This window comes from Psittacula echo, assembly GCF_963264785.1.
Source record: "Psittacula echo genome assembly, chromosome: 7".
NCBI classification, from domain to species: domain Eukaryota; kingdom Metazoa; phylum Chordata; class Aves; order Psittaciformes; family Psittacidae; genus Psittacula; species Psittacula echo.
Genome location: NC_137740.1, coordinates 7,426,934 through 7,454,906, shown reverse-complemented (window position 1 = coordinate 7,454,906; position 27,973 = coordinate 7,426,934). Strand labels below are relative to the sequence as shown.

The window sequence follows — 27,973 nt, the reverse complement described above, 5'->3', positions numbered from 1 at the left end:
GAGGTGGTTCCACTCCCCCTTCTATCTTTTCAGTTCTAGTAGATAACTACTAGTTATTACCCTGCCCTCAACAGTATAGGTAGTATAATAACGGCTGTATTGTAATTACATGGAAAACCAACTGTTGCCTTTTAATTACAAAAAGGAGAAACCTTCTCCTGCTGTAACATTCAACATTAATAACCACTGCAACATAAATATATTCCCCCATCCTTAAGAACGGAAAGCAACGCCCTTCACCACAAAACACCGTCTGCATGCTTATGTTTAAAAAGGTTTAATTTTTCACCCAGGTACAAAAATACAGTACAATGTGATGGCAAGGCATTCGCCAAAAAACATTCAAAGAATAAAAGGGGGAGCCCCGTAAAGCTTTAACGTAACCCACCCATAACCTCACTTGATAAAACAATCAAAAGGTGAGTGCATAAGGAAGAAGTTAAGTTTCTGCCCAAAGGCAAATAAAGATGAACCACACATAATTGTACACAAAAATATGTTTGCAGAGCTAGTATTTTCACATGCTACTTGGACATTCATGAAATTTATTCTACTTGGCTTAGTGGCAGAATTCATGGTTTGGGATACCTGACCCAGGAACATGCTCCATTCATAGGAATCCCCAGTAAAAACAGTGGGATCATGTAATACCAGTGAGAAAAAAAGGATCCAACCCTGATTAAGTGTTAGAATGCTGGCTACTTCTAGTTACCCCAACCACGCTGTTTGTCTGCAAATAACATTTTGCCCTACACTCCTCCCTTTTAACACCAAGTATCAATGGTTGCTCAAACACATAAACTGATGTGTTTGTGCACTACCTAGTTGCAAATAACCATTATGGTACAAACTGCCAGGCAGAGGAGGTAACACTGTAACAGATGCATGTGTGTGAACTCCAAACGGGGTTTAACCTAACGCTGTTGACAGGAGAATTATATCCCTTCAGTGCATCTACATTCTTGGTCTGTTTAATTGTTTTCTTTTAGAGTTTTGAAGTGATGGAAAAGCATCGATCAGTGCATTCATTATAGTTCATCTCCCAGGTGTTTTTGTTTGAAAGCATCACCTGTTAGCTTCTCCTGGGCCTCCTTCATCCCTTGGACAACTGAAAGATTAGAAGAAGAGGTATCAGTTATTAAGCTCAAGATGAAAACATCAAGGTAAACATCAAGGTAAAAAAATTATGTGTTTTAAAACAACACAGTTACAGAATGTAGGTCTACAAAGTAACCTGTGGGTAAAGCAGTCCTGCACCCTTTTCCCAACTGTTGTAGCTGGATCATATGGATCATATGATTTTCCATGCCACATCTGGAGACAAAGTTTAGGTCCTATAGACATTCTAGTAGGTATGAATGTGAATCATGATTCTGAATATGGTTCCTCAAGGCATAAGAGAAACACTCACTCATGTGGTACCTAACAGCTCCCAGTTCTGCTGTGAAGTATCATCATTTTTCCTCCACCTGGAGTTTCATCTCATTAAAAATGCATTTCAAACTCCTTGGCACATACCTTGATCAGCATTGGTATAGAAGTACTTGTAGCTGGGGTTTCCCTTCTCATTTATGATTTCAGGGTGGACTTTTCCACTGGGGTCTATGAAACAAGAAGCCAAGCACGACATTTAGGTGGTAACAACAAGAACCCAGTCCTGTGAGTGGATACAACAGCTGTGATGTCTTACCCATGAAAAGGATTCTGGGAATATAACCTCCATCAGGACTAAAGGCTTCATCCTTTGGCTCTTCATCATCCTACCACAGCAAGACAGAGGAGAGGGAACATATTAGCAAGATATCTAATAAAACACAACACTCGTTTTAAAGAAACAATCTACTGCCTTCAGATTCCATTTACCCTGAGCAATTTACATGTTGAACAGACCCTAAGTGACTGCACTCGCACAGGAAGGATTATTTCTACCTAAACAAGTATCATTTGTGAATATAGCATTTTTTTCTGTTCTGTCAATTTGTATTAAACACTCCACTTTGGTGTAGAAATGCCTGATATATCAGGAGACAATAAGTATAAATCCCTTTATTGTGGCAACAGAATGACACAAGGTACAAACTGTTGGAGACAACGGCAGAGAGCCAGGTTTAGAACCACAATTAAAATAACCAGACCGAAGAAAATCCTTCTTCAAACAATCAGCTCTATCAATCAGTCCTGAACAGCTATTCAGGGGTGCAGGATTTAGGATGTACACAGAACAGGATGTAATCAGTTAAGTAGGATTCCAAAGGTTTAATTATTAGGCAGTACCATGGATATGTATCAGAGGGCAGCCTACCTCAAGGTTGACCATGACAAAATTATGGGCAAGTTCAGAGATCTCCTTGGATTCAGCAAACTTTGGCTTCAGAGCTATTGAAGAGAGAAAAAGGTGTGTAAAGGCAGTGGAAAGTATTTCAGGTCAACATCAGAATCTCAGCTTCATTCCGCCCTCTGTAGAGCTGGTGCTTTTCAATAAGCAGCGACTAAATGGAATGTATGTATCCAGCCGTTCCAGCCAGGCTCAGAACAGCAGGTAACCAAAGCACTCCTTGCTCGGCAGCCAGATGATGAAGCCTGGCCAACAGACATACAAGGTCATATTGGAACCAATAGAACAGAAGCTAAAAGCTTCCTGTAAACCACTATTCTCACCAGCTCACCCTTTAAGCTTAGCCATTATGCCCAGCTTGCTTACTTGCAACACTGAGAGACACAAAGCCTCTCCTTCGAAGGACCACCATATGAAAGTAAGGCCATTTACACTGAATTCTTGAAGGTCATTCATTCTGTTCCATTTTTTACAGCCAAGTGCAATACTACAGATGTTATTTTGTTGGCATTTAGGCATGGCTGGCTTTTGGCCATGCTAATAGGGAAAGCAGTGCGGTATTATACTGCTCTAAATGAAATACAAATACCATTAGCTACTTTTGAGTGCAAAGTTCGTTTCTCGTGGTTACATGCTTGGTATGCAAAGCTCACTGGAAATTTCAAGCAAGCTCTGGTATTAAATACACTTACCTTTGCAAGCTCCACACCATGACTTGTGGATGATAACCATAAGAGGCAAACCACTAAAAAAAAGCAAGTAAGTAAGAAGATAGTCAAATAAAGCTTATAGTTAAGCCTCTAAACCAAATTCATGTACAGTTTAACAGTTGAGACTTCTATGAGGCTAAATGTAACCAAAAATGAGAGATGTAAAGAGTGTGTTCTAAGGTTGTCTTGCAAAAAAGCCTTCCTAATCTTAAAGCATGTATATTAATAATGTATTAACTGGCAGCCAATAACCACTCACGGAGAGGAAGAGACTTTCTCTTTGGAAAACTTGCTCCTATTAGGTTGGATATGCTCAGATCCACAACTGGTCATGTTTTATACATGTGGTTAGTGGTTAGTGACACCGGCTGCTTGAGCCACCTCAGGATGGATTTTCATGGCTGCTTAAGGTGATCCAGTGGATGAGAGTCATGTATCTGTTCCTCTTCCCTTTATGGTCTGTACCTTTCAGTCACCTCCTGTGACTGAGACCCTCCATCAAGCAGTAATCAGAGTAACCCAGCAAGCCCCTGCCTGCCAGGCTAGCTTCCTACGTGTTGGTACACCGAAACAGAGCTGTGACAAGCGTCAGGAGCAAGAAGGAATGGCATGGGGGGACTGCGTAGAACTGCATCCTAAATAAAGCATGATGCAAAAGGACCAAAGTTATTCTTTATTATTCTCTCTCCCTTCCCAAAGAATTCACTTGACCCCTATTACACATGCTTAACCCAGGGACTAAGTTTCCACTGTCCTATGTTTTATTTAACCTTGTTCTTCAAAAATGCCTTCAGCATTTCACCTTCTGATAAAGTCAAGCTTTAAATTTCCTTAAGTTCCTTTATAATATGTACAGGCTGTATTATGAGCTTAGAGAGAGAGGCCTTAAAGACACTAAAAATTTCACCTATTTCCTGTCCTTAGTGCTGGTGATCCAATGAATCCACCACTTCACTGCTCCTGACTATTCTGCATCAATTGCTTCTATCATTCAGTTGAACTGGTGAATCCTGACTACGGTAATAAACTAAGGAACACTAAGAACAAGTAATTGGGAATCTCCTTCCTTTTCTCTCACCAATAAATCCCTTAAGCTATGGCAAAATGTCTAGAAGCTGGCAATAATGATATAGGTTCCAGAACAGTAAGAACAGCCTAGAACTAGGTGAAGGAAAGGAAGGAATCTAGAGAGAACATACTGCTTCTTTCAGGATATGCCAAGCAAAGCAAACTGACCTTTCTGCTATGTAAGCTCTGTAACCATATTAGGGGTTACAAATACAGTAGAACCTTCACACACAGAAATTAAAAATGCCATTGCACATAATGGCAATAAATTAATTACTAGCAGAATGTATGACTTTAGCTGTGGATACATGTGAAAGGAAATCTCTACTCAGCAGCAGTTAACGGCCTTCAGAAGCAGGAAAGGGTGGAGGGGAAGCCATTAACATTTAGAGGAGCTCAAACAGAAGCCATTTATAATTAACCAGGATGTTATCACCTTTACATAGGACTCTACAGTAAGGAGCAAGAGTACACATCTTCCTAGTAAAGCTTGTATTGCATCAGCATCCTCTTCCTGATGATGAAAAAGCCCTTTTTAATTGTTTCCATATAATCCAACATGATTTTGCCTCTTGAAGAGAGGCTGATTTAAATCTGGAAAATACACATTGTTCTTATCATCAAGGATCAGTGCTTCAAAAAGAAGAGTTCATGATCAGAAGAGTTCAATCATCTGGTAATCAGTGCTGCAACACACTTCATGCAGTTAAGAGAAGTTTTCAAAGCAGACTTTAAATGGAAGTACTCAATCCTCAAACACCAAGTCTTAATCAGTGAGAACTCACCGAAGGTGGATATACTGAATGTGTTTTCTCAGCTTTATTCTCTTTAATTTGACCAGTAAAATCAACTAATTTACATCAAAGCGTTTTTGTAGTGATTTCTCAGTTCTGCAGTACCCTAGTCCACCTATGTCAGATAAAGAGCTGCTGTAACTGAAGTAACCCTTCCTGCCCCACTTCACCATCTCCTCCCGGGTAGCACTACTCATGCCATGAAAATCAGAAGCCACAATTTATTAAAATGAGGAAGCATCCACCAGAGAGTGAAAAGTTTACAATGAGCTATAGATGTGGTACAGCAAAGACTGGGATTCTTTGAAACTGAGCACAAAACTAAGTCACCTCTCACAGCTGGTACAGACTTATGGGAGAGTTTCACCCAGAACACTTTTCCTACGAGAGCCCTCAATAATTAGCATTTTAAAGGTGACCTTATAGAGAAAAGACACAGCCAGTTATTTCAATGAAATAGTCCCACAGGCAAATTAAGACTTTACTCCATTTAAGGCACACATTTTATTGTTAAACCTGAAACAGAGAGGTCTAAATTTACTAAGCCAGCACCCTTTTGCAGTGCAGTTTGCAAATCTATCTCTTGGGTTCAGTGGGATTTTTTGACAGAGTCACATCCTAAAAACACAGCTTGTTCCAATCCTAGACCTGAAGTCTCTTCTGCAGTTTGACATCATCTGGAGACATCCTTGGAAAAACAATCTTCTTATTCAAGACATACACATGCTAATGCGGAGAGGAAAAGTCACCTTACTGGTGTCTACATCTCCATAGGAGACTTCACTTGCTTGAGGATGCAACAATAGCTCTCCTTTTTGAAAGATGAAAGTGGGGACAATACAGAGCGATGGGGGACCAGCATCCCTAAAGGGATGCTCTTAGCAGTATAGCTTGCTGCGGGGACACGGCATCATCCATCTTCCCAGAGCTACTGAAGCGATAGATGGGGTCCAGGCTCTGCAGGGTCTGTGGCCTCTGTGACTGGACCACGGCCACTGCTGTGCGTGGCACGGGTGACAGGCTCACTGGATGCTGCGGCTCAGGTACTGCAGGAACATGCCGGCCAACTGGGGCAAGTTCTCATCCCTCGGCTGCATCTTGGTGTAGCTGATGAACTGCCTCCGCAGCCGGCTCAGCTCGGCCATGCTCACCGGCCGGCTCAGCACCAGCCCTTCAGCGACACCGGCGACGCGGACCATCTCCCCGGGCTGCGCCCCGCTCCTCTGGGCGTCCATGACGGCGGCCAGCACCTCCTGGGTGACACGGTCGAGCTGGTGAAGGAAGCTGGAGGACTGCAGCGGCTGGGTGCGGGTGGCGCGGTGCGGCGGCGGCGGGGCGCTGTCGAACAGGGCGGCGCGGATGGCGTCCAGCGGCAGCGGCTCCTCCCCGTGCACCGTGAACAGCGGCCGGTCCCACCGGTTCTGCGGGTCCGGAGCCTCGAAGGGCGGCTCGTCGGGGCCGCCCGGGCCGCCGGCGCAGTGCAGGAGGCAGCGCGCCGTGCCCGCCTGCCGCGCGGCGCAGTACAGCTCGTAGCGGATGCTCCGCAGCTCGTTACCCGCGTCCACGATCACCACGTCCCGCCGGCTCAGCCGCCGCTCCACCTCAGCCCGCAGCGCCGACCGCCCGCCCTCCGCCTCGGCCACGACGTGCGCCTGCCGCTCCGGCCCGCCCAGCGCCGCCTGCAGCTCAGAGGCGCGGCGGCTCTTGCCGCTGCCCGGCCGCCCGCACAGCACCACCAGCGGCATCCCGCCGCCATGCCGACCCGGACGGGCACCGCGACTGCTTCCGCCAGGGTCACTCCCCGCCCCGCCATGGTCGCCCGGGCAACCACGGCCTGTGCAGGCCCTGCCGCCGGGGAGCCGCGGGCTCGCGTGGAAACCCGCCCCGGATCGCCCCGCAGCCCCCGGGCTCGGGTCCTGCACTGCCCGGCGGCGAGGGCATCAGCCGGCCCCGCGGGCACGAGTGTGGGGATCGCCGGGCCTCAGGCCACGGCCGGCGCAGGGACACTGTCCCCGAGGTGTCCTGGTTAAACCGCCATCGCGCTGCGGTTACCCCGAGAACCACACACCCGGTAGCTGTGTGCTTGCTGGGTCCTGCACACACAGAACTTAAACCCAAGGCATCTCCAGCATCCAGGCTGTACGGCCCACAGAACTGAAAGAGAAGCCTTGAAACCTCCAAGACCCCCGGCTCTGATGCATCTCACTTGATGCATAACAGATAACTCCACATCAGTTTTCATCTCCTGGCCTATGGTCAGCCTTGGACCAAAAATCTGGTTTCTAAGTTTATCTTTCATTTGTTGTTGTTGGGTTTCTCCCAGTCCTTCAATTCAGTAACACTCAAACACTGCCGAACTCAAACCATGGAATCATAGAAAGGTTTGGGTTGGAAGGGACCTTAAAGCTCATCCAGTTCCAACCCCCTGCCACGGGCAGGGACACCTTCCACTAGAGCAGGGTGCTCCAAGCCCCTGTGTCCAACCTGGCCTTGAGCACTGCCAGGGATGGGGCAGCCACAGCTTCTCTGGGCACCCTGTGCCAGCGCCTCAGCACCCTCACAGGGAGAAACTTCTTTTATGTATTTAATAATATATACATGCATATATATATATAGGTAGGTAAAATATAAAGCAGCAAGCAGGCCTGTGTTTCTTTTCCAGTTACAAAAGGAGAGACGGGTGCATTACACCTGTCCCTTGCTGCAGGGCAGCACTCACCCTGCCTAAACCTGAAAGCTCACCATCCTCCCTCCTCCTCCGTCTCATTTTACAGCTTCTTCACCTTCACTGCAAAGCAATGCTGCAGTTATTCCTGCAGATACTGAGATTATTTATTTTCTTGCACAAGGATATCAAACAAGTGCTAAAATATCCAGTAATAAAACCTTGTGAGGCTTCTGGACTGTACCACCTGGGTTAGTTTGGTGTCTAGAGTGTAGAACTCGCCAGATGGATCAGTTTGAGAGCAGAATTCAATTAAGCAGCAAACCTGGAAGGCACCATGAACTTCTGCTCATGCCAGCACTGCCAGACCTACGGTGTACATTTTAAAGTATGAGTGGAATTTATAGGCATACAATTTGCCTTCTCACATTTTAACAAGAAACAGAAGAAAAAATGAGTCTGAATGTCTTTACTTTCAACCTTTCCATAGGGACAGTGTTCTTTTTAGAGTTTAAGCTTAACCCAGAAGAGGTTCTACTTAAACAACTCACCCCTTCACTACAGTCTGAAACTTTCCAACTTTATCTGCAGATGCTAACAAAGTAATTCTCTCATCTCACACTGAGGTCCCATCTATACAGGCACACTGAATTTTACCCAATTACTGTTATTCACACTGCTGAGTCTGAGCGGAGTAAGTACTACTAAAATATGTGTTTGTGGGGTTGAGAACTACATCTTTCTTTACTATACTCGAGTATTTTCTTCTCATTTTAAAGACACGCTAGGACTTTGAGGCTAGGTTGGACAGCGTGACATGGTTCAGTGAGAGGTGTCCCTGTCCATGGCAGGGGGGTTGGAACTATATGATCTTAAAAGTCCTTTCTAACCCAAACCATTCTGTGATTCTGTGATTTCCATCATTTAATTAGACTGCAGTGATTAAACCATGGTGCTGCTTCAGAAAAGTTAACACCACTGTATTCTCTCTCTAACAAGCTATAGGGGATCCAAAACAGTCTCCTAAAACACCTTCATGTTTGCTAATAATTACTATTTTCTGTGGCTAAATTTAGGATTAATACAGAACTGCATCCAGAGGAGGCCACAAAGACACTTGTAGGGCTGAAGCATCTCTGCTATGGAGACAAGCTGAGACAGCTGGGCTGGTTCAGCCTGGAGAATGCTCTGGAGAGATCTTAGAGCAGCTCCAGTGCCTAAAGGGGCTGACAGGAAATCTGGAGAGGGGCTTTATACAAGGGCCTGTAGGAACAGGACAAGGGGAATGGCTTTAACCTGACAGAGGGGAGACTGAGATGAGCTCTTACGCAGAAGTTCTTCCCTGTGAGGGTGCTGAGGCGCTGGCACAGGGTGCCCAGAGAAGCTGTGGCTGCCCCATCCCTGGCAGTGTTCAAGGCCAGGTTGGACACAGGGGCTTGGAGCAACCTGCTCTAGTGGAAGGTGTCCCTGCCCGTGGCAGGGGTTTGGAACTGGATGAGCTTTAAGGTCCTTTCCAACTCAAATCAGTTTGTGATTCTGTGAATGTTTTTAAGAAGACTTCTCTGTATTTAAAACTAACCTACCTGGCTGCTGCCTCTTTCTTCCCATCTTCCAGTGTTCTCCAATGGATATGATCTCCAAAACCTGCCAGAGAGAAGGGTTTATAAACGCTGCACAATTTACCATGTCAACCAACAGAGGAAATCGGTCCAACCCTTACGAATATTTCCAACTCATTTAATGTGTTTTTCTTAAAGCCAACTGTACTCCCAGTCCTGGAAAGACTCCTGCAATTACTTATAACCTACATAGGCTTATGCGGAATCCCACTGAAACTAATTAGCAAAAACATACCACTCTCATGAATATTTGATATACATGCAAATGACACCAAAATCCCTTAAACAGAGATTAATAGTGAGGGGCCTTCTGATTATTCCCCATTCTTTTTCAGTCTGTGAACACTTATTAACTGATTAGTGACACATTAAACATGTCAGCATGTGGCTTCCGAACTCCCACTGAATGTGAAGGAAGACTTGAAAATTCCTAGGCCAACATATGATCATCAATTGCTCTGAAACGATGGTGCTAAGTATTAGTGATGATGATCTCATCCAAGAGTAAGGAAGAACACCAGTGTACAGATGTCTGTTACAGTGACGGAATGACACAGGGAATATTTTATCCCTTTTCCAGATAACAAATCTGTTGTATTAGTTGAGATAATGGTGAATGAGTGTACATTTAACAACTGCAATACAGGGACCACCGGGGTTTTTGATCCTGTAGCCAACACAGCACATGGCCAAAAGCCACATGTAGAGCTGGGACAAAGTTGTTCATATGGGACTCCCCTGGATGACCTCCTCAGAGGTCTCACAGCTCCTGTAATGCAGGGCAATGCTGGACAACCAAACAGCAGCCTTGGCTTTTCCCTTCCCATCACTGAGGGTCTGCATTAGTCAGCAACCCCCAGTATTCAGGGGGTAGATTTTGAGAGCTACACAGGGGTCAGGAACCACAGACTGCCCAATGCTGACACAGGGGAAAGTGAACATTGTGTCCAGCAGACAACTATGGCAAAGAAGCAGGAGAAAGCCAAAAGCCAGGTGAGCAAAACCTCATGGCACCTTAGCTCAGCATCCGGGAGGCCTGAACAGTTGGCACAGGATTTTTATTACCTTATCTTACACCTGCTAGGAACGACTGTGAACATACATGATGCAACACAGCAAATATTGAGTTGTGCTAGCAGTAAGGTGGGGATGCCTTGTTCATGTCCAATCACACGTACCAGCTGCAGAGGCAGCTTCGGCTATGTTTGCACCCATGGAACGCAGCACAGCAAAAACCAACTGCATTAGCAAAAGTCATGTTTACTCAAGAGTATTGACACGTCAGCTATTTCATTCAAAGGCCAACAGGTTCCCTGTGAGGGTGCTGAGGCGCTGGCACAGGGTGCCCAGAGAAGCTGTGGCTGCCCCATCCCTGGCAGTGCTCAAGGCCAGGTTGGACACAGGGGCTTGGAGCAACCTGCTCTAGTGGAAGGGGTCCCTGCCCGTGGCAGGGGTTGGAACTGGATGAGCTTTAAGGTCTTTAACCCAAACCACTCTGTGAGCCTATGTTAAACCAGGGAAAACCTATTGTTCTATCTAGGAAACACTTTTAGAAAGCTTTTCTTTTTGCTTTTGTAAACTAAAACACACTTTGTGGCGAGCTTCAGCACGTTTTTAAAAGCATTACACATCACATTAAGGAGTGTTTCTTTTGAATGAAACTCATCTGAGGCATTAAAAGGGAATGGCTGAGATCACCACCATAAGGCTTTGCTCTCATTGATCGAACTGTGCTCTGAAGAGATGGATTTATCTCCAAGACAGACTAAAGCCACGACCCCGGGGTGAAGCTCAGCACCCTGGCACACCCTTACTGCACAAGCTATTAGACATGGCAATTACACACGGAGGCCTCGGCGAGCCAGAGGCGAGGTGAGGAGCGGTCACGAAGGAAAAGGGAAGCCGAGGGCGGGAGGGCAGAGCCATTCATCGCCTGCCAGGACCCGGCGGCAGCGGCCGGCAGAGCCTGGGCTGTGCTGACCGGGGCGGGTGGCACTGAGGGGCTGCTCCCCGTGTCTCCGCGCCACGGAAAAGCAGGACCCCTCCAAAGGGAAACTCATGGGGAACAGATCCCCAACGGCAAAGATCGCGATGGGACCCCATCGTCTTCAAAGTCTCCTGTGCACTGCCAGTCCGGCCCGTCCCCATCACCATCACCACAAACCTACGCACCCCCGGCCCGTCCCGGCGCACCCTGACAGGAGCGGAGAGGGAACCCCGAATAAAACGTATGTCTGACCCTTTCCGAGCCCCTCCTCGGCGGAGGCGGCGGAGGCCGCCAGCACCAGGCACAGGCAGAAGATGGAGGCTGCGGCGGGCTGAGCCTTCATGGTGTCGGCGCGGGCAGCGATCCAGCCCCCAACCTTTCCAGGCAGCACCGCACCGATAAGGTGGATTTTTAGCTCTCTTTTCTTTTTTTCCCTTTTTCTTTTAAAGCCCAGGAAGTGATGTGAGGCGGATGTGGGCGGTGCGATGTCCTCCTGTCTGCCCGGGGGTGGCGGAGCAGGCTGGAAGGGGTATCTGATACTAGAGAATGGGGTCTCTCAGCCCTCTGAGGGGTGTCAGCCCTTTCTGTCTCGGACGGAGGAGCTCGGCTTCGTGCAGGCAGCCCAAGCCGCTGGGGCGGGAGTACCTCAGGCCCACCGGGACCCCACAGCCATGGTTACTCCCGTGGGAGCGGGCAGCGAGGGGCGGGCTCCGGGTTTACGTTCTCCTCCCAAATACATCCTTTTGTCCCGCTACTCTCCAGAGCTGCCCAGCCGGTTGGGACGGTGACACCGACCGCAAGCACTTGTGTGCGAAGGAGGGTGTGCCGTGGTGGCGCGCTACGGAACCACCATGTCCCGGTCCGACGGGGCGTGGGTCGGGGCAGGTCCGCAGGGACTCCAAGTCCCATAACGCACCACAAGCGCTGCGCACGCCTTCCCGCCCTATATGCAAATATACTTCCTTGGCGCAGCCAATCCTGGGATGCGCTGGCGTCGTCACGTGGCGTGGAGCTTCCTTTCTCTGTGCGCCTCTCTTTCCTTCCTCGGCCGCCATCTTGTTCTTACCGCGTGTTGGGCTGCGGAGGATCCGCCGGACTCAGGTCAGACCTTCCTGCGCCCGCCGCCACCGCTCCGTCGGTGCGGCCCCCGCTCCCTTCCCCTACCGCCTCCCGGCGCGGGGCGGGCGGGGCGCCGCTGCAGCTCGGCCCCCTGCCCCATTGCATCCTTGCCCGCCGCGCTGGGCCGTGACTGGGCCGTGGGTGCCGGCTGCTCACCGAGAAGAGGATGGGGAGCGAGGCCTGGTGCGGGGATGCAACGTCGTGGGGGCTGCCTTTAGCTCGGGTGGATCTCGGCTCTCCCCTGGAGCGGCGGTGCCGCCGGCGGGCAGGTTGCATTTGCTCAGAGGGACGGGGCCTTGGTCACCTCCCGTTCCCCGTGCTTTGGGGGCGGCCAGCGAGCCGCCTTGCCGGCCCGAGCCCCTTCTCCCGCCGCTCGGGCGGAGTCCCATCGTGTGCTGATTCCCCTCGGCCGTGCTGCGGCCTCGCTGGGCCCTCTCCCTATCACTTCCCAGGCACAATGCACATGCAGGGAGGCTTTCCCTTTCATCGATGGGATCACTGATGATTTACTGGGCAGAGCAGCGAAATACCCTCATTGTGTTGGAAGGCTTAAGGTGTTTTCCACCCGTTACAGATTTTCAGGTCTTTTAGATTTAAAGGTCCTATCTGACCCATTGAATGAGACACTTAGTCGACTAATTTCTCAGTCGTTGAACTGGGTGAATAGCAGCCAGTGGTTCATACAGGAAATTTGTGAAGGTGTGACTTTCGTTCAGAGCTGGCTTATTACTTAAAAATGTCAGAGATTTATTATTTGGAGATAATATCCAAAATAGTGTAGTGATGAGTCTTTGGGCTCTCTTATGAATAAAGATGTTTAAGGAGTGGATGTGCTGTACGTGTTCATCTGGGTCTATTCTGAGTCAGTAGTTCAGTCAAATGGTTCCAGCAGTAAACTGACATGCCTGGAAACGTACAGCTACTAGTGCAGGCTGATGCAAAATGAAACGTGCTGCTGCTTTGCCTTATCGTGGTACAGACAGTTCAGCTAAACATACTGCTGCTGGGCCACTTTGTGTTATTTAGGTGATGTGGCATTAAAGCTTTTTGTTTATGTGTATTAGTTTGATGCTCTGTTTTGGTGAAGTTTAGAACCCCACTGCAAGTCTGGGTGCTTTTAAAATGGACTGTTCCTGGTTTTTGTTAATATTTTGATGGTTAACTTGTATCTCGTTCTTCTTCTGTAGTCGCAGCACTATGAACCAAGAAAAACTGGCCAAGCTTCAAGCGCAGGTCCGAATAGGAGGAAAGGTAAGAAAACCATCAGGCATGAACTGTTCTCTGTAAGATACAGGTTGAAGGAGAAACGTCTCTGAAACCTGTTTTACAGAATACAGGCTTTAGTTCATAGGAGGGGAGGAATACAGGGTTTTTTCTGTCATCTGGATCATAGCACTGCTACCTGAATTCTAATTTTCCTTGAGTTCACAACTGCTGAATGAGTAGTTTCCAGCGTGCTTTATAATTCAGTGACTTGTTGTGACCTGTGAAAGCTGAAGCTGAGCTTACCTGTTGGTTGTTCCAGTTCTGCCATTCTCGTCTCCCTATCGGGGAGTTTCCTCCCTTTGTGCCAGCTCCAGGGCTTATCTGACTCTGCACTGAGGTTCTTTTCTCTGAGCCAGTAGGTAGCTAATATGACACACAAACAAAAGCATGTTTGGTGTTCATCTCCTAACCATAGGCGGGGTTGTACAAAAGTTTGCAGAGTAGACATTCCAAAATTGCTGTCTGTGGAACAAGATGTTAATTACTGGCTTACAAAAGCACCACCTTTGTAAATCAATGTAGTTGTACTTCTTCTTGGGGAAAAAAGAAGAGTTCTTTCTTATAAATTGCTATATATATTGCTTAATAAAAATAGCTTCTCTAATCTGGCTTGTAGGAAGGAAGAACACTGGTTTGGTGGTTTTTTGGTCTTTTGCACTTAAGAGAAACCTTAACATTGAGACTGACAACTAAAGCTGTAGGTAAAGGGAAATAAGAGGTTTTGACTACAGAACTTAAAAGATCCTTTGCTTAGAGTGTGATATGGCTTTAAAAATCAGTGTTGCGACGTTTTGAGCATAGCTGACTGTTGTCCCTTCTTTTCCAGGGTACAGCTCGCAGAAAGAAGAAGGTGGTGCACAGAACAGCTACAGCTGATGACAAAAAACTTCAGAGTTCCCTCAAAAAACTGGCAGTAAATAACATTGCTGGCATTGAAGAGGTAGAGTGATAAATATTTCCTGTCTGAAACTAAATTCACTGTCTTGTTTTGGTGGTGGTGTTTTTTTGACAACAGTATTCCCACAAAAGGTCTGGTTACTCATACATAAATGAGACTGTTTTCTCATTCATGTTAAGGCATGCATGCCTGGAGAAAGAAAGGATAAGGTTCTGCTGGCCAGATAGAGTTTATAGAAGCCAGTAAGCTGTTTGTCATGTATGCCTCTTCCATTCATTGCAAAACAAAACTCTTGATTCTTCACTTCAGGAACTTGATTATCTACTCTAGAGAGCAGTAAACACACATGTACTATGCAGGCATATTTAAAGCAAGAGTTGTATGGTGCAGAATATAAAGATAAGCTTGAAAATACCTGGAGTAAGGACTTGTGAGTCTGTGTTATCAAAATAAGGCCCTTTTGCTGCATGAAAATTGCCAGAATTGTTTCTCATGGTCACAGGAGGTGATGGTTCTTACAACACAGCAGAGACTCTACAGAACCAGCTGCTTCTGTGTTAATATAATTAGGAATATAAGTGAGTCAGATATTCCTCCAATACCTCTATCTTGCATGTATAAAACATGAAATGAAACACTGATATTTTCCATAACACTGGTGATGGTGATGCCCATACATGGGAGGAGAAGGCGTTTCTTCATCATGAACTCAATATTACTGTTGCAGTTGGTTAAAGAAGCACAATATTTAATCTGTGATTAATTAATTTAAGCAGGATTGCACGGTGCCACCAAAGGTCACTTAGTGCATACCTCTCTTTCAAAGGCAAATACAGATCCAGTGTAGAAGCCTGGTTTGCCTGTAAGTTTTCATAACTGCTACAGAAACACTTCAGTTTGTCTGTTTTCTTAAGCTTGATAGGTATATGCTGAGTTACACGAACCCAAAGACACAGTTTTTCTGTGTGTGTATTTGGGTGTTTTTTCTTTCACATGAAGGATAAGACCTTCATTCAGACATAGTTACTAAGCATATTCAATGTCTTGGTGTGAAGGAAGACGATACAACGTGGTTTTGCCTTGATAGCTAGGTATGTTATATCTAGGTGGACAAAAGTTGACCTTGGAATACTTTGTGCAGATGGAAGGGTTGAGGGAGGCTGGTAATGTCAAGTCAAACATTACTAACACATCTGTGTGGTTTTTAAGAGACTTTTAAGTAAGAGCATGACCGTGCTTGAAGCCTTTACTGTTTCTCTGTGTGCAAAGGACAGGACATCCTTCAGTTTTGCAGGAAAGCAACACCTGGTTTTCCTGTTCAAAACATATTTTGAACTCTGCTGCTGTGTGAAGATTGATCACTTACATGTTTTTAGATTTAGGTCTATTCTTTAGTTCCCAAATTTCTGTTTTCTTCCTGTAACTTCTACTAAAACAAATCCTTGAGAGCTTTGTCACATCATTTTATTACTGCTGCTTGGTTAGATGGGCAGAACTCTTCCTTTTCTCGGACAGTTATTTTCCACATAACCATTTTTTTATCCATGCCTGAAGGAAAAACCTTTTTTAACTCTCCATTCTGCCTCCCTTTAGGTTAAAAAACCATAACATAGGCCCATGCAAATATGGCTGTATAAACTTTGACAGTAGCAGCAAAGCAGGCTGCTGTACTGGCCGTGAAATGTAATTGTTGATGATTCAGAAGACCAGGGAAGAGGAAGAGAGCAGGATCACTGTACAATGTTCTTAGTCTTAAAAGAGTCATCCTAGAATTACTGGGCAGGCACAGAAGCCTGTTCTAGTGCAGTTGGTACATATATCTCCAGTTCAGTGTGTGTATATGTGCCGGAAGCATCCTTGCCTCAGGCAGCTTCAGCAAGTAGGCCAGAGAGTAAGTCTTGTGCCTTTGCCAGTTCTGCAGAAACAATAATGTTTCCCTGATAGGTAACACAGATAGCTGTGAATGGTGATGCCTTAAACTGACGTGGCAAGGCTGCTCTGGTCGAGCTTTGAGTTTGTAAAGAGTTGCCAAAGAGCTGAAGGCTTTGTGGGTCTTTTTTCTTGCCCTAGACATTCCTGATACTAACTCATTTATACCTTAGAGTCTAATAACCTATATATGGTTTTTGCCTTTGTTATCAATGAACTGTGTGATAACGTACAGTCCTTGCATGTTTATTACTTGGTATTTAGATAAGTATATTTTATGAAGGAGCCATAGCTCTTTAAGTTCTACCTTTTAATGTAGTATGTACAAACCCATATTTTACCATTAACACTCTTGCTTTACTTCCAGTTTAAGTGGTGTTACCTCCAGATGCTTTTGTCATGGTTATCCTCTAGGAGGAGTGCTAGTCTTGGGAATTCTATTTTAATATTTTAATGGTTTTAAATACAGATTTGAATTAATAATTTCTCATGCTTGTTCAACAAGCTGCTGCAGCATTTTGGTAAGTGTTGTTAATATATTTAAACAGGTGAACATGATAAAAGATGATGGAACAGTTATTCACTTCAACAACCCCAAGGTTCAAGCTTCCCTCTCTGCTAACACTTTTGCAATCACTGGTCATGCAGAGGCTAAACCGATCACAGAAATGCTTCCAGGCATCTTAAGCCAGCTTGGTGCTGACAGCTTAACAAGTCTCAGGAAGTTAGCTGAACAATTCCCAAGACAAGGTAGGTCTCTTTGGAATCTTTTATCACTGACTGAAATAACATAGGAAAGTATTAAAAGCTTTAACCCAAATTTAACAGCAGTATGTGTGACAGAGTGATCAAAAGCATATGTGCTTTTAGTTACTTACCACTGTTTTGTAAATACGGGGGGGGGGCACTTTCTCTGGCATGCTGTGTTTCCAGGTGTACAGCTGTGGGTGACAAAATACTTGGGAAAGCAAGTTCATTTTTACTTCGAAAAACTCAACAGGTTCTTTTTGTGGTGGAATTGATTCAGTTTTCTTTGTTCATACAAAACATATTTCTTCTGTGGATATAGAAGAAGAAGTGTTCTTCATCTTCTACTCTACAATTCCATTTGGAATTAAACCAAAATTTACTAAAATTAAATAAAAATCACAGATTTGATTCTTTGTTCTATTTATTTAAAACTATTGGGGATCATGGTGTGTATCTGTGTATGTGATGTGACTGTTACTGTAATTTTACAGGTAAGAAATGGAGTCTGGGGACAGTTCCTGTTTAGACTGTTGGGGCCATTAAAAAACCTGGACAGGGGTTGCAGTTGTCTTTATATTGAACTGAAAAATACATGATCTGTTCTAATGTTTTCAACAAAGAGTTACTTCTAATCAGTAATTTTAACTTCTATATTTCATGTTGAGTTGAATTGAAAGTAAAGGGCTTATTTTTTCCTTCTCTACTAATATGCAGTTACCTTTTAAAATTTAGAAAGATGGATCCTCATAAGTGTATTTCTTGGATACAACCTTGGTACCAATAGATACTTCCTGTGCTTTCTTAAGCTAGTACAGAAAGTCAGACCAATGAAAAATAGCACTTTCTTCTATCTTTTAAGTTCTTGTGTTTCTAGATTACTTGTAGCATGTCTGTGACTTACAGAGATGGGGTTTGATGCAGGACCCTTAATAGGGGAATACTTTTTCCTACAGTTGGTAATTGAAGCTCTTTGGTAATTGAATCAGTGTTGTGTTGAAACAGATAACTTCAGTTAAAGATTGTCATGTGTGTTTTTTCTGTATCATTTGTTCTTTTGCTAGCCCTCCGTTAATACCCATAGCATTTGAAAATGGCTCTGCTAATATGGTGGTATAAGAATGTTCACAAGTAGACCTTTTGGTCATGCTGTTGATACCCAGCCATTGGTGTGTTTGTCACTACTATGGGCTGTGGAAATGCTTTCTTTTTTCACATGTATGTTGTTTTTATGTTGTTGTGTGATTGTCCCTAATTCTGTCTCATGAGAACTCAGCACCAAACTTCTTTTTATAGTGTTGGATAGTAAAGCACCAAAATCTGAAGATATTGATGAAGAAGATGACGATGTTCCAGGTAGGCACGTATACATTTATGTATCTGTTTAATGTATAAATATTCATGCATTTATATTTAGCTCTTGATGATACCCCTCACTTGCTAAGGGATGCTTCATATACTGGGCAGCATTAAAACATGATTCTGGATTCCAGGTTTTGAAAAACGTTTATCTTGTGTAAATTGCTTTACTCTCTTGGGTGAAAACAGGTTAAAATCCTTTCAGTGATACTGAAGAGGTGATCAAAATACCCAAGTAGAGTTTTAGGGCTGCAGAATTACACAATGGGCACAATCATTAGGTTGTCTTTAAGTCATTTTCTGGGGTGGGGTTCTTTATTTCTTATGTCAGTGTCTGTAAGTTTCTCTAAATAAATATTGCAAGTTCTTAATTTATCAATGAATAATTGTCTGTCTGTCACCACATTGTACTGTATCCATCAGTGTGGTGTATTAGCTAAAACAACAGATGGGTGGGCCCAGAGGTTCAATTACTCATGCTGTGGCACTGGCGTATTTCTTTGTGACCTTGCATAAAATTCAGTTCTCAAATGCTCTGCTTCCTGGAGTACAACAGTTAATAGGTGCCTAACTTGGGTGCGGATGGCTCAGGACTTAACAGCAGCCAGTAGAGCACCTCTGAAAATCAGATATTTATCACTTCATGTTAGAACTTCCACTCTTCTGAGTGTTCCTGCATTTGTTCTTTGATCCTGCATGTTCTTTGTGTGTATTAAACTGTATTTTCTAAAGCGCTTTGAAATCTGCCCATTAAAAATGGTGTACAGAAGTATAGTTAAGAGCTACTTAACCTTTCCTATAATATATGCATTTTCATTTAACTTACAAAGGTAGTGTTACTGGGAATCACTGCATTAAGTGTCTTCATCTCTTTCAGATCTCGTAGAAAACTTTGATGAAGCATCAAAGAATGAAGCTAACTAAAACATACATAGTTCTGGAAGCTGGCATGGACTAGATTTAAGAAATCAGCTGTGTGGTTCCAAAGTTTTAAAGAAATGGAGAACATCATCTGTTAATAATTCAGTAATATAAATATTTTGTATTTTTATGATGCTGTTTGTTCAGCATTTTCTGTCAGTTGATTTTGCATTTTGCACTTACTCCCAGGATCTACTCTTTTGGTCAAAAAGAAATGTCAGTGCAGTTGGAGGGGTGTGTGCATGTGCGTGTGTGTATGTGTGTGGGTGTACATATAGTGGAGAACAAATTGGAGAACACTTATTTAACCTTTTCCCGTTTTCCTTTGGAAGTAGAAATAGAATGGACCTTTAGCATTGTTAATTTTGATGATCATGAAATAATACACGGAAGGTAGTTGAGATGAAAACTTTGTCCACATTTTGTGACCTGAAGGCATCACACCATTAAAACTTGGGTTTCATTTGCTGTTAACTATTGTACTTGCAGATGTTTCTCATCCCTGTTGCACTGTCCACATGATACTTGCTATCAACCTTGTGTTGATCCCAGATGATGCTGAGGACAAGCTGTGTTACTGGCCTGTTTGGTGCAGTAGCTTCTTAAACAAGAAAACTTGGTCTTGGAAAAGGTGCTTTTTTTTTTTTTTTTCACCTTTCTCAACTTCTTTCTTTTTGTTTTTGTCATCTCTTTAACCTTTTGCAACAAGCTGATGTTTGACTCCTTCTGTGTAAGCTTAGCAGTGTGTTCTCCTCTTGATTACGTAGAGCATTCCCCATGTCAAAAGGAAAACAAACACCTTGGTTGTCTACTATCAGGTCACTTCCTAAACTTGGAGGTCTAGTCAGTAACAGTCCAGTGCACCGGTTTTGCACAGTAACAGAATTTTGCTTGAGTAATTTCAAGCTGTTCTCTTGGCATGACTGCATTTACTGGCAGCTGATGATCCACTGTCATTCTTATGGCACTAGGAATTAAATGCATCTTGTGAGCAGTGTTTAAGGTGGGAGGAAGAAGTTGTTGACATTTTGCCTTGCCTCCAGCTGGGCAGTTTGTGCAATGACTGGCTCTAAAGGGATCTATTTTTTTTGCCTGTAACTTACCATTGCCTATAACCTACCTCTAGGTTTGGTGTCATCTTTGTAGCAGCTTCTTAAAAACCAGAAATGCTCCTCAGGCATAAGGAGGACATTAGGAGGTACTGTTGGTACAGTGCAGTATTTATGACCTTTCTTTAAAATGCTTAATGTGAACTCGTTTTCTCAGAGGCTCTTTCAAGGTTCTTGATGTAATGTGCTTTACAGTATAGTTAGACATCAGTGTAACCTGTGTCAAGGGCAGCTGTGGCTTAACAAAGCCAGTTTGGTTTTTTCCTCTACATCTGTCACTTAACTATGGCTTAATTGGAACATATCAGCTTTTTATGTAGGTTTATATGCTAGGGAACTGTAAATGTACATGGTAAAGAGTAACAAGTTCTGGTGACATGATCAGAAACCCACGAAAGCAGAGCTGTAGTGGTTCGTCACCTGAACTCAGTTTATTTTATAGGCTTTATTCCGTTTTTCCTCTTGTTTTATATACTACATGGATCTTGCTACAAAATAAAGTAACAGTACAAAAGAGGAAGTGCTCCCTCTTGTGTGTTATCTCCTCTTCCCACTAGTAGTAGCTGAGGGACGATGGATGGATTGGGCAGCTATTTCAAACAGCACAATGTCCTCACATATGGTGACTGAGGAAGATAGATGCAGGACTAGGGAGGATCCTGTTAGAGCTTTAGGATATCACACCCCATATACCCACTCTCCTATTTTCCCTGCCATGTTGAATGAAGCTTTGGTTTGTTGTATGTCTAATCTTAAATCAGCTGCAGATGCATTTGTTCTGTGTTTAAGGAAGAGGTGTCTTCATTAATGTGTGCACAGGCATGCTGAACTGTTTTGCTGCCTCTGCAAGCTCAGAAAGCAAATGAAGGATACTAAGAAACAGGTATTTGCAGTGTTCTTCCATTTGCTTAAGGGGCATGAGTAAAGAATGTTTTGAAGTAGCAACTGTACTGAGTTCATGTATAGGACATCCCCTCCCCTAAATACTAATCAGGCACTGAAAATTCGTGCTCATTGGTTTCTGATAGAGGAAGTATGTCAGAAGTAATTTTGTGAGAGATTGAGAGTAAGCATTGGAAACAGTGATTTGTAAGTTTCTATAGTTGAACGTTCTGATTCCTACAAAATACTCATTTAAGTTTTGCTCTTGGTCATGACAATTTACATGTTAAACCCTGACTTTTTCCTATGTTTGGCAACCAGTAAACTAACTAAATATGCTAGCTGATGTAGTTATATTATCTTCAGTTTTTTCACTGTATCTGGAAACAGTCGACCACTTATGATTTGCTGCTGGAAATACTAGAGCTTATCAATCATTAAACTGATTTTAATTAAAAGTAACCCATCAAGGCTGTTGTGGGAAAAGCTCTTTTTCTTTGTATTTATTGATGGTATAAATCAGTGTTTGTACATACTGATGGAAATGCAAAGTTACTGAAAGTAGTTCTGGGGGGTATTGGTACCATAAAAACTCCCTGCATGAAGGTGAACATTAAAATGTCCTTTGCATGACTTGAAGCATGATAACCACTGTATTTCTGAAGCTCTTGAGCTTACTTGCTCACTACTTAAACACTGTTGACATATAAAAGACACTGGTAAAGATATTAACACACTAAATAACTTGGCTGTGATTTAAGAATCTTGGCTAAGATTTAAGGAAGATAGAGCAGAAAGTAAGTTGAAACATCTCTTGCATGCATAAGAATGAAAGCTGAATTAATGAAGGCCAAAGAATTAAGAACTTGGCAAATGTGTAAGATGGCAAATGCTGGTCTTCCTTCACTGGCTGCTGTTGGCTTTGTGTTAGGTCCCTGGTTTATAGGTGGGGAATCTGGGTCTGGCTGGCTTCTCCTAAGTGTGTAAAAAAACCCTTGCAGTTGCGGTGCATTTGCTGTATGGAAGAAATGCTCATGTATGATGTTAGTGAGGCTGGAGACCTGGTACTGAGTGCTGGAAGGGGATTTCTCATGCAGCACTTTAAAAAAAGTAAGTTTGCAGCTAGGAGTGTTGGTAGGGTGGAAGGAGTTGATACAAACCCCATGCTTAACATACAATACAGACCTTGAGGGGGGAAGAAAAGGTGGGGGTTTGTTTTGAGGTTTTTCTTAGTTTTTGTTGTGCATTCTTCAAATATTCCTACACAAGAATGATAAGGATGAATTTAGAACTGCTGCCGAAGTTTTACTGAAACATGCTGATAATTCACTAGTATTTGTCAAGTTCCCATGGGAACTAGGAGTTGCTCTGAACTCCTTCTGCCAGGATCTTCACAATCAGTGTTTTGGATTTGGTGTGTACAAAATGAGCGCTGGAGGTCCGGCAGATGACCAAGTAGTGTATTGGTTGACCAGTGTATTGCTGTTAAGAGGAAGAAGCCGAGGAAGTTAGCCCAGTAAATCTGTGCTAAGTGTAAGAGATGAATTCGTGCCTCTACTGAGGAATATCCCAGGAAGGATCCTTTTGAGTTTCCCTGGAATTGGACTGTGCTGCTCCAGGCAGCAGGGCTATACAGAGGGGCTGAGCAAACTGCCCTGTTTGTAGTTGAAGGTGAGTGAATTCTTCCACTGGCAGTTAAGACTGGCCTTTTATTATTCAAAGACAATGTTGGTTTGTTCAATAAAGTGAACAGACTGTTCTGGAGATGAAGATTACACTAAGTAATTGATCCATGTTTTGTACTCAGGCAAATGAAGTGATGCAGAACAGAAGCACATCAGAACAGCCACAGCCGCTTTGCAGAGGTGACCGCAGAAGTACAGGGAATGGTTATTCATATTCAGCTCTTGGCTTTCCCACCAAGTAATTTTATTACTTATTTTTAATCACCCCTTGCCCCTGGCAAACACCATGTTGCAGATGCTGAGGAACTGAATGGATTTATTCAGAACCTGGTTGGCCATAGTGTCAATCAAGGCTTCAGGTAGCCAAGCAGAGCCAAGTGAAGAGGCCTCAGTGTATGGTTGGCTGGAAGCTTGGGTTGATATCTAGAGAAGGGTTATAGGGAACTGGGCTGTCATTTCTAACTGGCACTGTGTAGTTGGCAGGAAAACCCACACTTGTACCTCTTCCAGTGCCCTGGTTTGCCTTTATTTCAGGAGTGCTGTAACCAGGCATTCTGTAAATTAATGAACACAGACCCTGGATGTTTCTTGACAGGAAAGAACTACATCTGTGCAAAGAAAAAAAGCTGCTTTACTTCCACATGATAAAAGCTGGTGGGCTGTAAGTATTAGGAAACACCCTCTCCCTAAACAACACACCTACAGCTTGCTCAAGCACTATTTCTTTTCTTTGCAACCTGGTATCTGTCATTCTCAAATATTAGGCAGCATTTCCTTGAACTTTGCATTGCAGATGGGTTTTGTAACTATGCTAAATTAGTTGCCTCCTTGGAGTTAAAGGGGATTATCTGCTCATTTGAGATCTTGAAGTTGTTATTAATATTTTTAATAAAGTATCAATGCTAAGGCAAACATTGAAACAAATGTATACCAAGGCCTGTTGACCTTTCAGTGAACATACCCCAGCTGAATAAAAAGGAGTTAACATGACTTCTTGCCTTTTCTTGCAACATCCTTGGGCAGCTCTAATAACTGCTCATGTCAAAAAGTAATATTAGAAAGTATTTGATGTATTTTTAGATTGTCTAATGCAACTTGGCTGACAAAGAAGAGCCAGTGCCATGTGACCAGCTCTCTACAGACATTGGGAAATCTGGTGCAAACTACATTCTGGGAACATCAGATTTGATTTTGAGGCCATGTGTGAAGCTAGAAATTTCCAAGTGATGCAAATTATTGCCAGAGGTAGGTAAATGAAGACTTAAAATCTTAACAGACTGTCAGCAGGGTACCAGACCCTTGCACACCAAGAGTGAAGCTCCCTGAAAGGGACCTTAAAGCTCATCCAGTTCCAACCTCCAGCACAGGCAGGGACACCCTCCACTAGAGCAGGTTGCTCCAAGCCCCTGTATCCAACCTGGTTTTGAACACTGCCAGGGATGGGGCAACCTATGCCAGTGTCTTGCCATTCTAGGCCACCTAGAACTTCTTAATGTCTAATCTAAATTTCCCCTCTTGTAGTTTAAAGCTATTCCTCCATATGCTGTCACTGCTTGCCCTTGTCAAAAGCCCCTCTCCAGGTTTCTTGCTAGCCCCTTCGGGTACTGGAAGCTGCTGTAAGGTTTCCCTGGAGCCTTCTTCAGGCTGAACAACCCCAGATTTCTCAGCCTGTCTCCATAGGAGATAATGCAATTTGCAGTTTGATTTTGAACTTTTCCATTGTGAAATAAGGGTTCAGTGCACTATGCCTTGTAAGGCATGCACGCTGCTGCAGCATGTGACCCCAGCATGCCAGTACCACAGCCACCCTCTGACCCAGCCACGCTGCTGCTTTGCTGCTGCACAGCACCCAAATGCAGGCTTTCCCCATCAGCCCATTTTGTGTGTCTCTTTAGGTGAACAGTGATTTTTGAGGCAATCTCAAGGTTTTGATTCATGCTGTGGGTCCTTGTTCACTGAAAATCGCTATTTAAGTTACTTAGTGAGATCTTTAATAAGGAATTTCCATTTTTGTGACAAGACCTGGTTTCAAAGGGTTTCTGACACATGCTGTTTAATTGAAAATTGCTGTAACTTGCTTACAGCATTTTTAGTCTCCACGGAGTAATGATGCAACCAAAGTTCTGTTCATTTTGAAAGGCTTGTTCTATTGCTGGAGACTGATCTGCTCTGGGTGATTGGCAGTAGTCTTAATGATGGTTTGCATTTTTGCATGTTTCTGAAAGAAAGGAAATAGGGCCTAAAATAATTCTTGCTTTGAATAAGGGTTTCTTCCCCTGTTTTAAGTTTCCCACAGCCTCTTTTCCTCAGCTAGACCGAAAGACATCAGGTTTTCCTATAATCTGCTGCTGGATAGTTGGGTATTTTGCTGAGATTTCTATTCTGACACAAAAGTGGTGCCAGTCTTCTGAAATACACAGAATGTGTTAAATCTTCTAGGCTTTTCTATATCACCTTTCTCTCAGCCACATGATTTCTGTGTTCTTGTAAATTATTACCTTTTGAACATAGGGCTGTTACTACCTCTCTCTCTTCTGCTGCCCTTTGAGTTGCACAGTTGCTTTCATTGGCAGTGTGCACTGAGAAATCACATTGGCCACTTCCAGCCCTGAAATTGTAGTAGTTTATCCCATTACATGGTGATTTTTTCCAGCTCATTTCTTCTGAGAACCTTGAAATGGCTTTTCCACAAAACTAGTCCATCTGCTCTTTTTCTTTCAAAGGCTATAGTCAAATTTGAAGGGATAATCCAGCTATTGTTTTAGTGGTGTGTGTGTTCTGTCCTGATGATTTTGTTAAATTATAGAGGATTTTTATGGTGCAAGTCTGGGTCACTGAGAACTCAGTGATTTCTTTGAGCAAGATTGTGTGTTCTTTAGGAACAAGCTCACACACATCATTAGAATCTTCACTGATGGAAATTGTCCATGAAAAAGCATACACTTCCTCTGTTTTAATCTGCACAGCACTCCATGAGTTTGCAATAAGCTGTAATAAAGGGCTTAGATGTCTTATACTGACATTTCCTCAGTGGCTCACAGTAACATCAGGAATGTGTACCAGGTGCATTTTCCTTTGTGACTGCCAGTTTTGCCTTCCTTTCTTTACAGCTGAGGTGAGTATTGTCTGAGATACAGAGCTGTTCAGTTTGAGCTTCCTGACATTGAAGTATGCTAATACTTTCCAACTGCTTGGGCCCTCATGTTTGTTACAGTTTGGGGTGGCCAGAATTTGTCAGGAAAGAGCAAATGAACCAGTAACTATTCAGAACAAGACTTCACTTGCATTGAATAAGCATGGTGAGAAATTCTTTTTGTTAGCTTCTCTGCTGAGACATTAATCTGTGTTAAAATTTGCATGAGATGTGCCTTGGTTTAATTTTTCCCCTTCTGTGTTAAATCTCAGATGAGCCAAGATGAGAGAGGTGATTGAATACTTGTCCTCAATTGGTCTTACCCTCAGAAGCAGTCCCATGAAAAAGGCTGTGGGAAGTATTGCATGCATTGTCTACTTGCACAATAAAAACAAGCTTTAACAGTTGTTGCTACCATCTTTAAGTAATCCTCTTAAAGCTAAAGTATTTGTAGGTTTTATACTCAGAATGTCTCTAGTTTGGTAAAAGCAACATACAGGAGAGATATCAAAGATACCAAAGACTTTTTTTCTTTCCCTTTTCCATCAAGAAAGCAGCTTCCTGCTGTGTGTATTATGATTTACTGTGCCCTGTTCTATTGGCTAATATTGTGGTTAATCCTATATGGTAGTCAAAACTGTTTTGCAAGGGTTCTGGCAGTTTGAAATTGCCAGAACCTTCCCTAGCAGACTCAAAACATTCAGCTGACTGACTTGTGAGTTACAAACCTGAACAACTTGCAGACATCTGTCATTGAGATGTTGAGGAAAGGGCTGGTCAGGGCTTCCCGGGTGCTCTGACTCACAGCACTCCACAAAATCTCCATCATGTGATTTAGCAAGGCATAAATAAGCCTGGGGTTTTTTATAGGCTTAATTACACCCAGTGAAGCAATGTCATTTTGCTTAAGCAGGGAGTTGCTGGGAAGTCAAAACTTTGCTAGGAGAACAGGAAGGTTCAAGCAGAGCCATCAAGATCATAGGACAAGCGGAAGGAGTGTGTGTACTCATGGCCCTGTTCTCTCTACACGTGTACACTTCCATGGGATTTAGTGATGGGGTTTGTCTGTGATGGTAAGACCGCATAATTCCCTGTTTGCCATCACTGATGACTTAATAAATGACATGATCAAGATGAACATGTGTCTTTTTTCTTCTCCTTTTCCCTTTGCGTATTAGTGAAAGGGAAGTGAACTGATGGGGAAGAGGGCCTGGAGTAATTAGTGACATTTGTATTCAGTGGGGAGATCTTTACATGACACCAGTGACATTGCTGCTTTCATTCACATATGCACTTTTATTGTGTGACTTAGTGTCTATATGCCAATGCCTTCAGTATTTCAGGCTCATCCAGTCCATGTTCAACACCATACCTGGCAAATGGGAATTTGGGGTATATTTTCGTGTTTAAGGAGGCTAGCACAAGCTGGTGTCCAAAGCATTTGCTGAGCCAGTACAGCTGCAACTGATGGGGTTATTTTCCACCATTAGTGGCAATGGGTGTAGCCAAGGCCATTCCAGCCACTGTTGGGCTAATGCTGGATCTCAAGGTTTGTCAGATGCTGAAGGTAAGCACTTGGGAGAGAAGACAGTGTGCAGTTAATGTTGCATCATGATCATATTGTGTAATGGGTCTTGCTGGATACTAACTCCTTGTTACACTGTTTTCTGTAAAGACACAGAATAAAAGATGTCCCTTTACCCTACACAGGGATAATCAAATAATCAACATCTGATTTTCAGTCATT

General features: G+C 43.8%; 2 protein-coding genes across 6 annotated transcripts; one reads left to right on the top strand and one right to left on the bottom strand.

The window, feature by feature from the left end:
* Positions 1-330: 330 nt before the first annotated feature.
* TXNDC12 (thioredoxin domain containing 12) lies at positions 331-12,014 on the bottom strand. 2 transcript variants are annotated; one of them, XM_080623496.1, is made up of 7 exons: positions 11,431-12,014; positions 9,156-9,216; positions 3,028-3,080; positions 2,303-2,376; positions 1,691-1,760; positions 1,519-1,602; positions 331-1,108 (listed from the first exon to the last, which is right to left on the bottom strand). In XM_080623496.1, exons 1-7 carry the CDS (start codon positions 11,519-11,521, stop codon positions 1,029-1,031), a joined length of 513 nt encoding a protein of 170 aa, XP_080479622.1. In that variant the 5' UTR covers positions 11,522-12,014; the 3' UTR covers positions 331-1,028. The 2 variants fall into 2 exon arrangements, with proteins under 2 accessions (XP_080479622.1, XP_080479623.1); XM_080623497.1 differs by lacking the exons at positions 331-1,108; positions 1,519-1,602; positions 1,691-1,760; positions 2,303-2,376; positions 3,028-3,080 and adding an exon at positions 5,352-6,160 and having other exon boundaries at positions 11,364-12,014.
* Positions 12,015-12,187: 173 nt separating this feature from the next.
* Positions 12,188-23,172, top strand: BTF3L4 (basic transcription factor 3 like 4). Of its 4 annotated transcripts, XR_013957437.1 has the most exons (7): positions 12,188-12,480; positions 13,485-13,548; positions 14,390-14,503; positions 16,939-17,140; positions 18,434-18,493; positions 19,374-19,522; positions 19,907-23,172. XR_013957437.1 is itself a non-coding variant. In XM_080623498.1 (6 exons), the coding sequence occupies exons 1-6, from the start codon at positions 12,464-12,466 to the stop codon at positions 19,418-19,420; spliced, it is 504 nt and encodes a 167-aa protein (XP_080479624.1). In that variant the 5' UTR covers positions 12,189-12,463; the 3' UTR covers positions 19,421-19,550. The 4 variants fall into 4 exon arrangements, 3 of the variants coding, with proteins under 3 accessions (XP_080479624.1, XP_080479625.1, XP_080479626.1); XM_080623498.1 differs by lacking the exon at positions 19,907-23,172 and having other exon boundaries at positions 12,189-12,480; positions 19,374-19,550; XM_080623499.1 differs by lacking the exon at positions 19,907-23,172 and having other exon boundaries at positions 12,190-12,566; positions 19,374-19,550.
* The last annotated feature ends 4,801 nt before the right edge of the window (positions 23,173-27,973 follow it).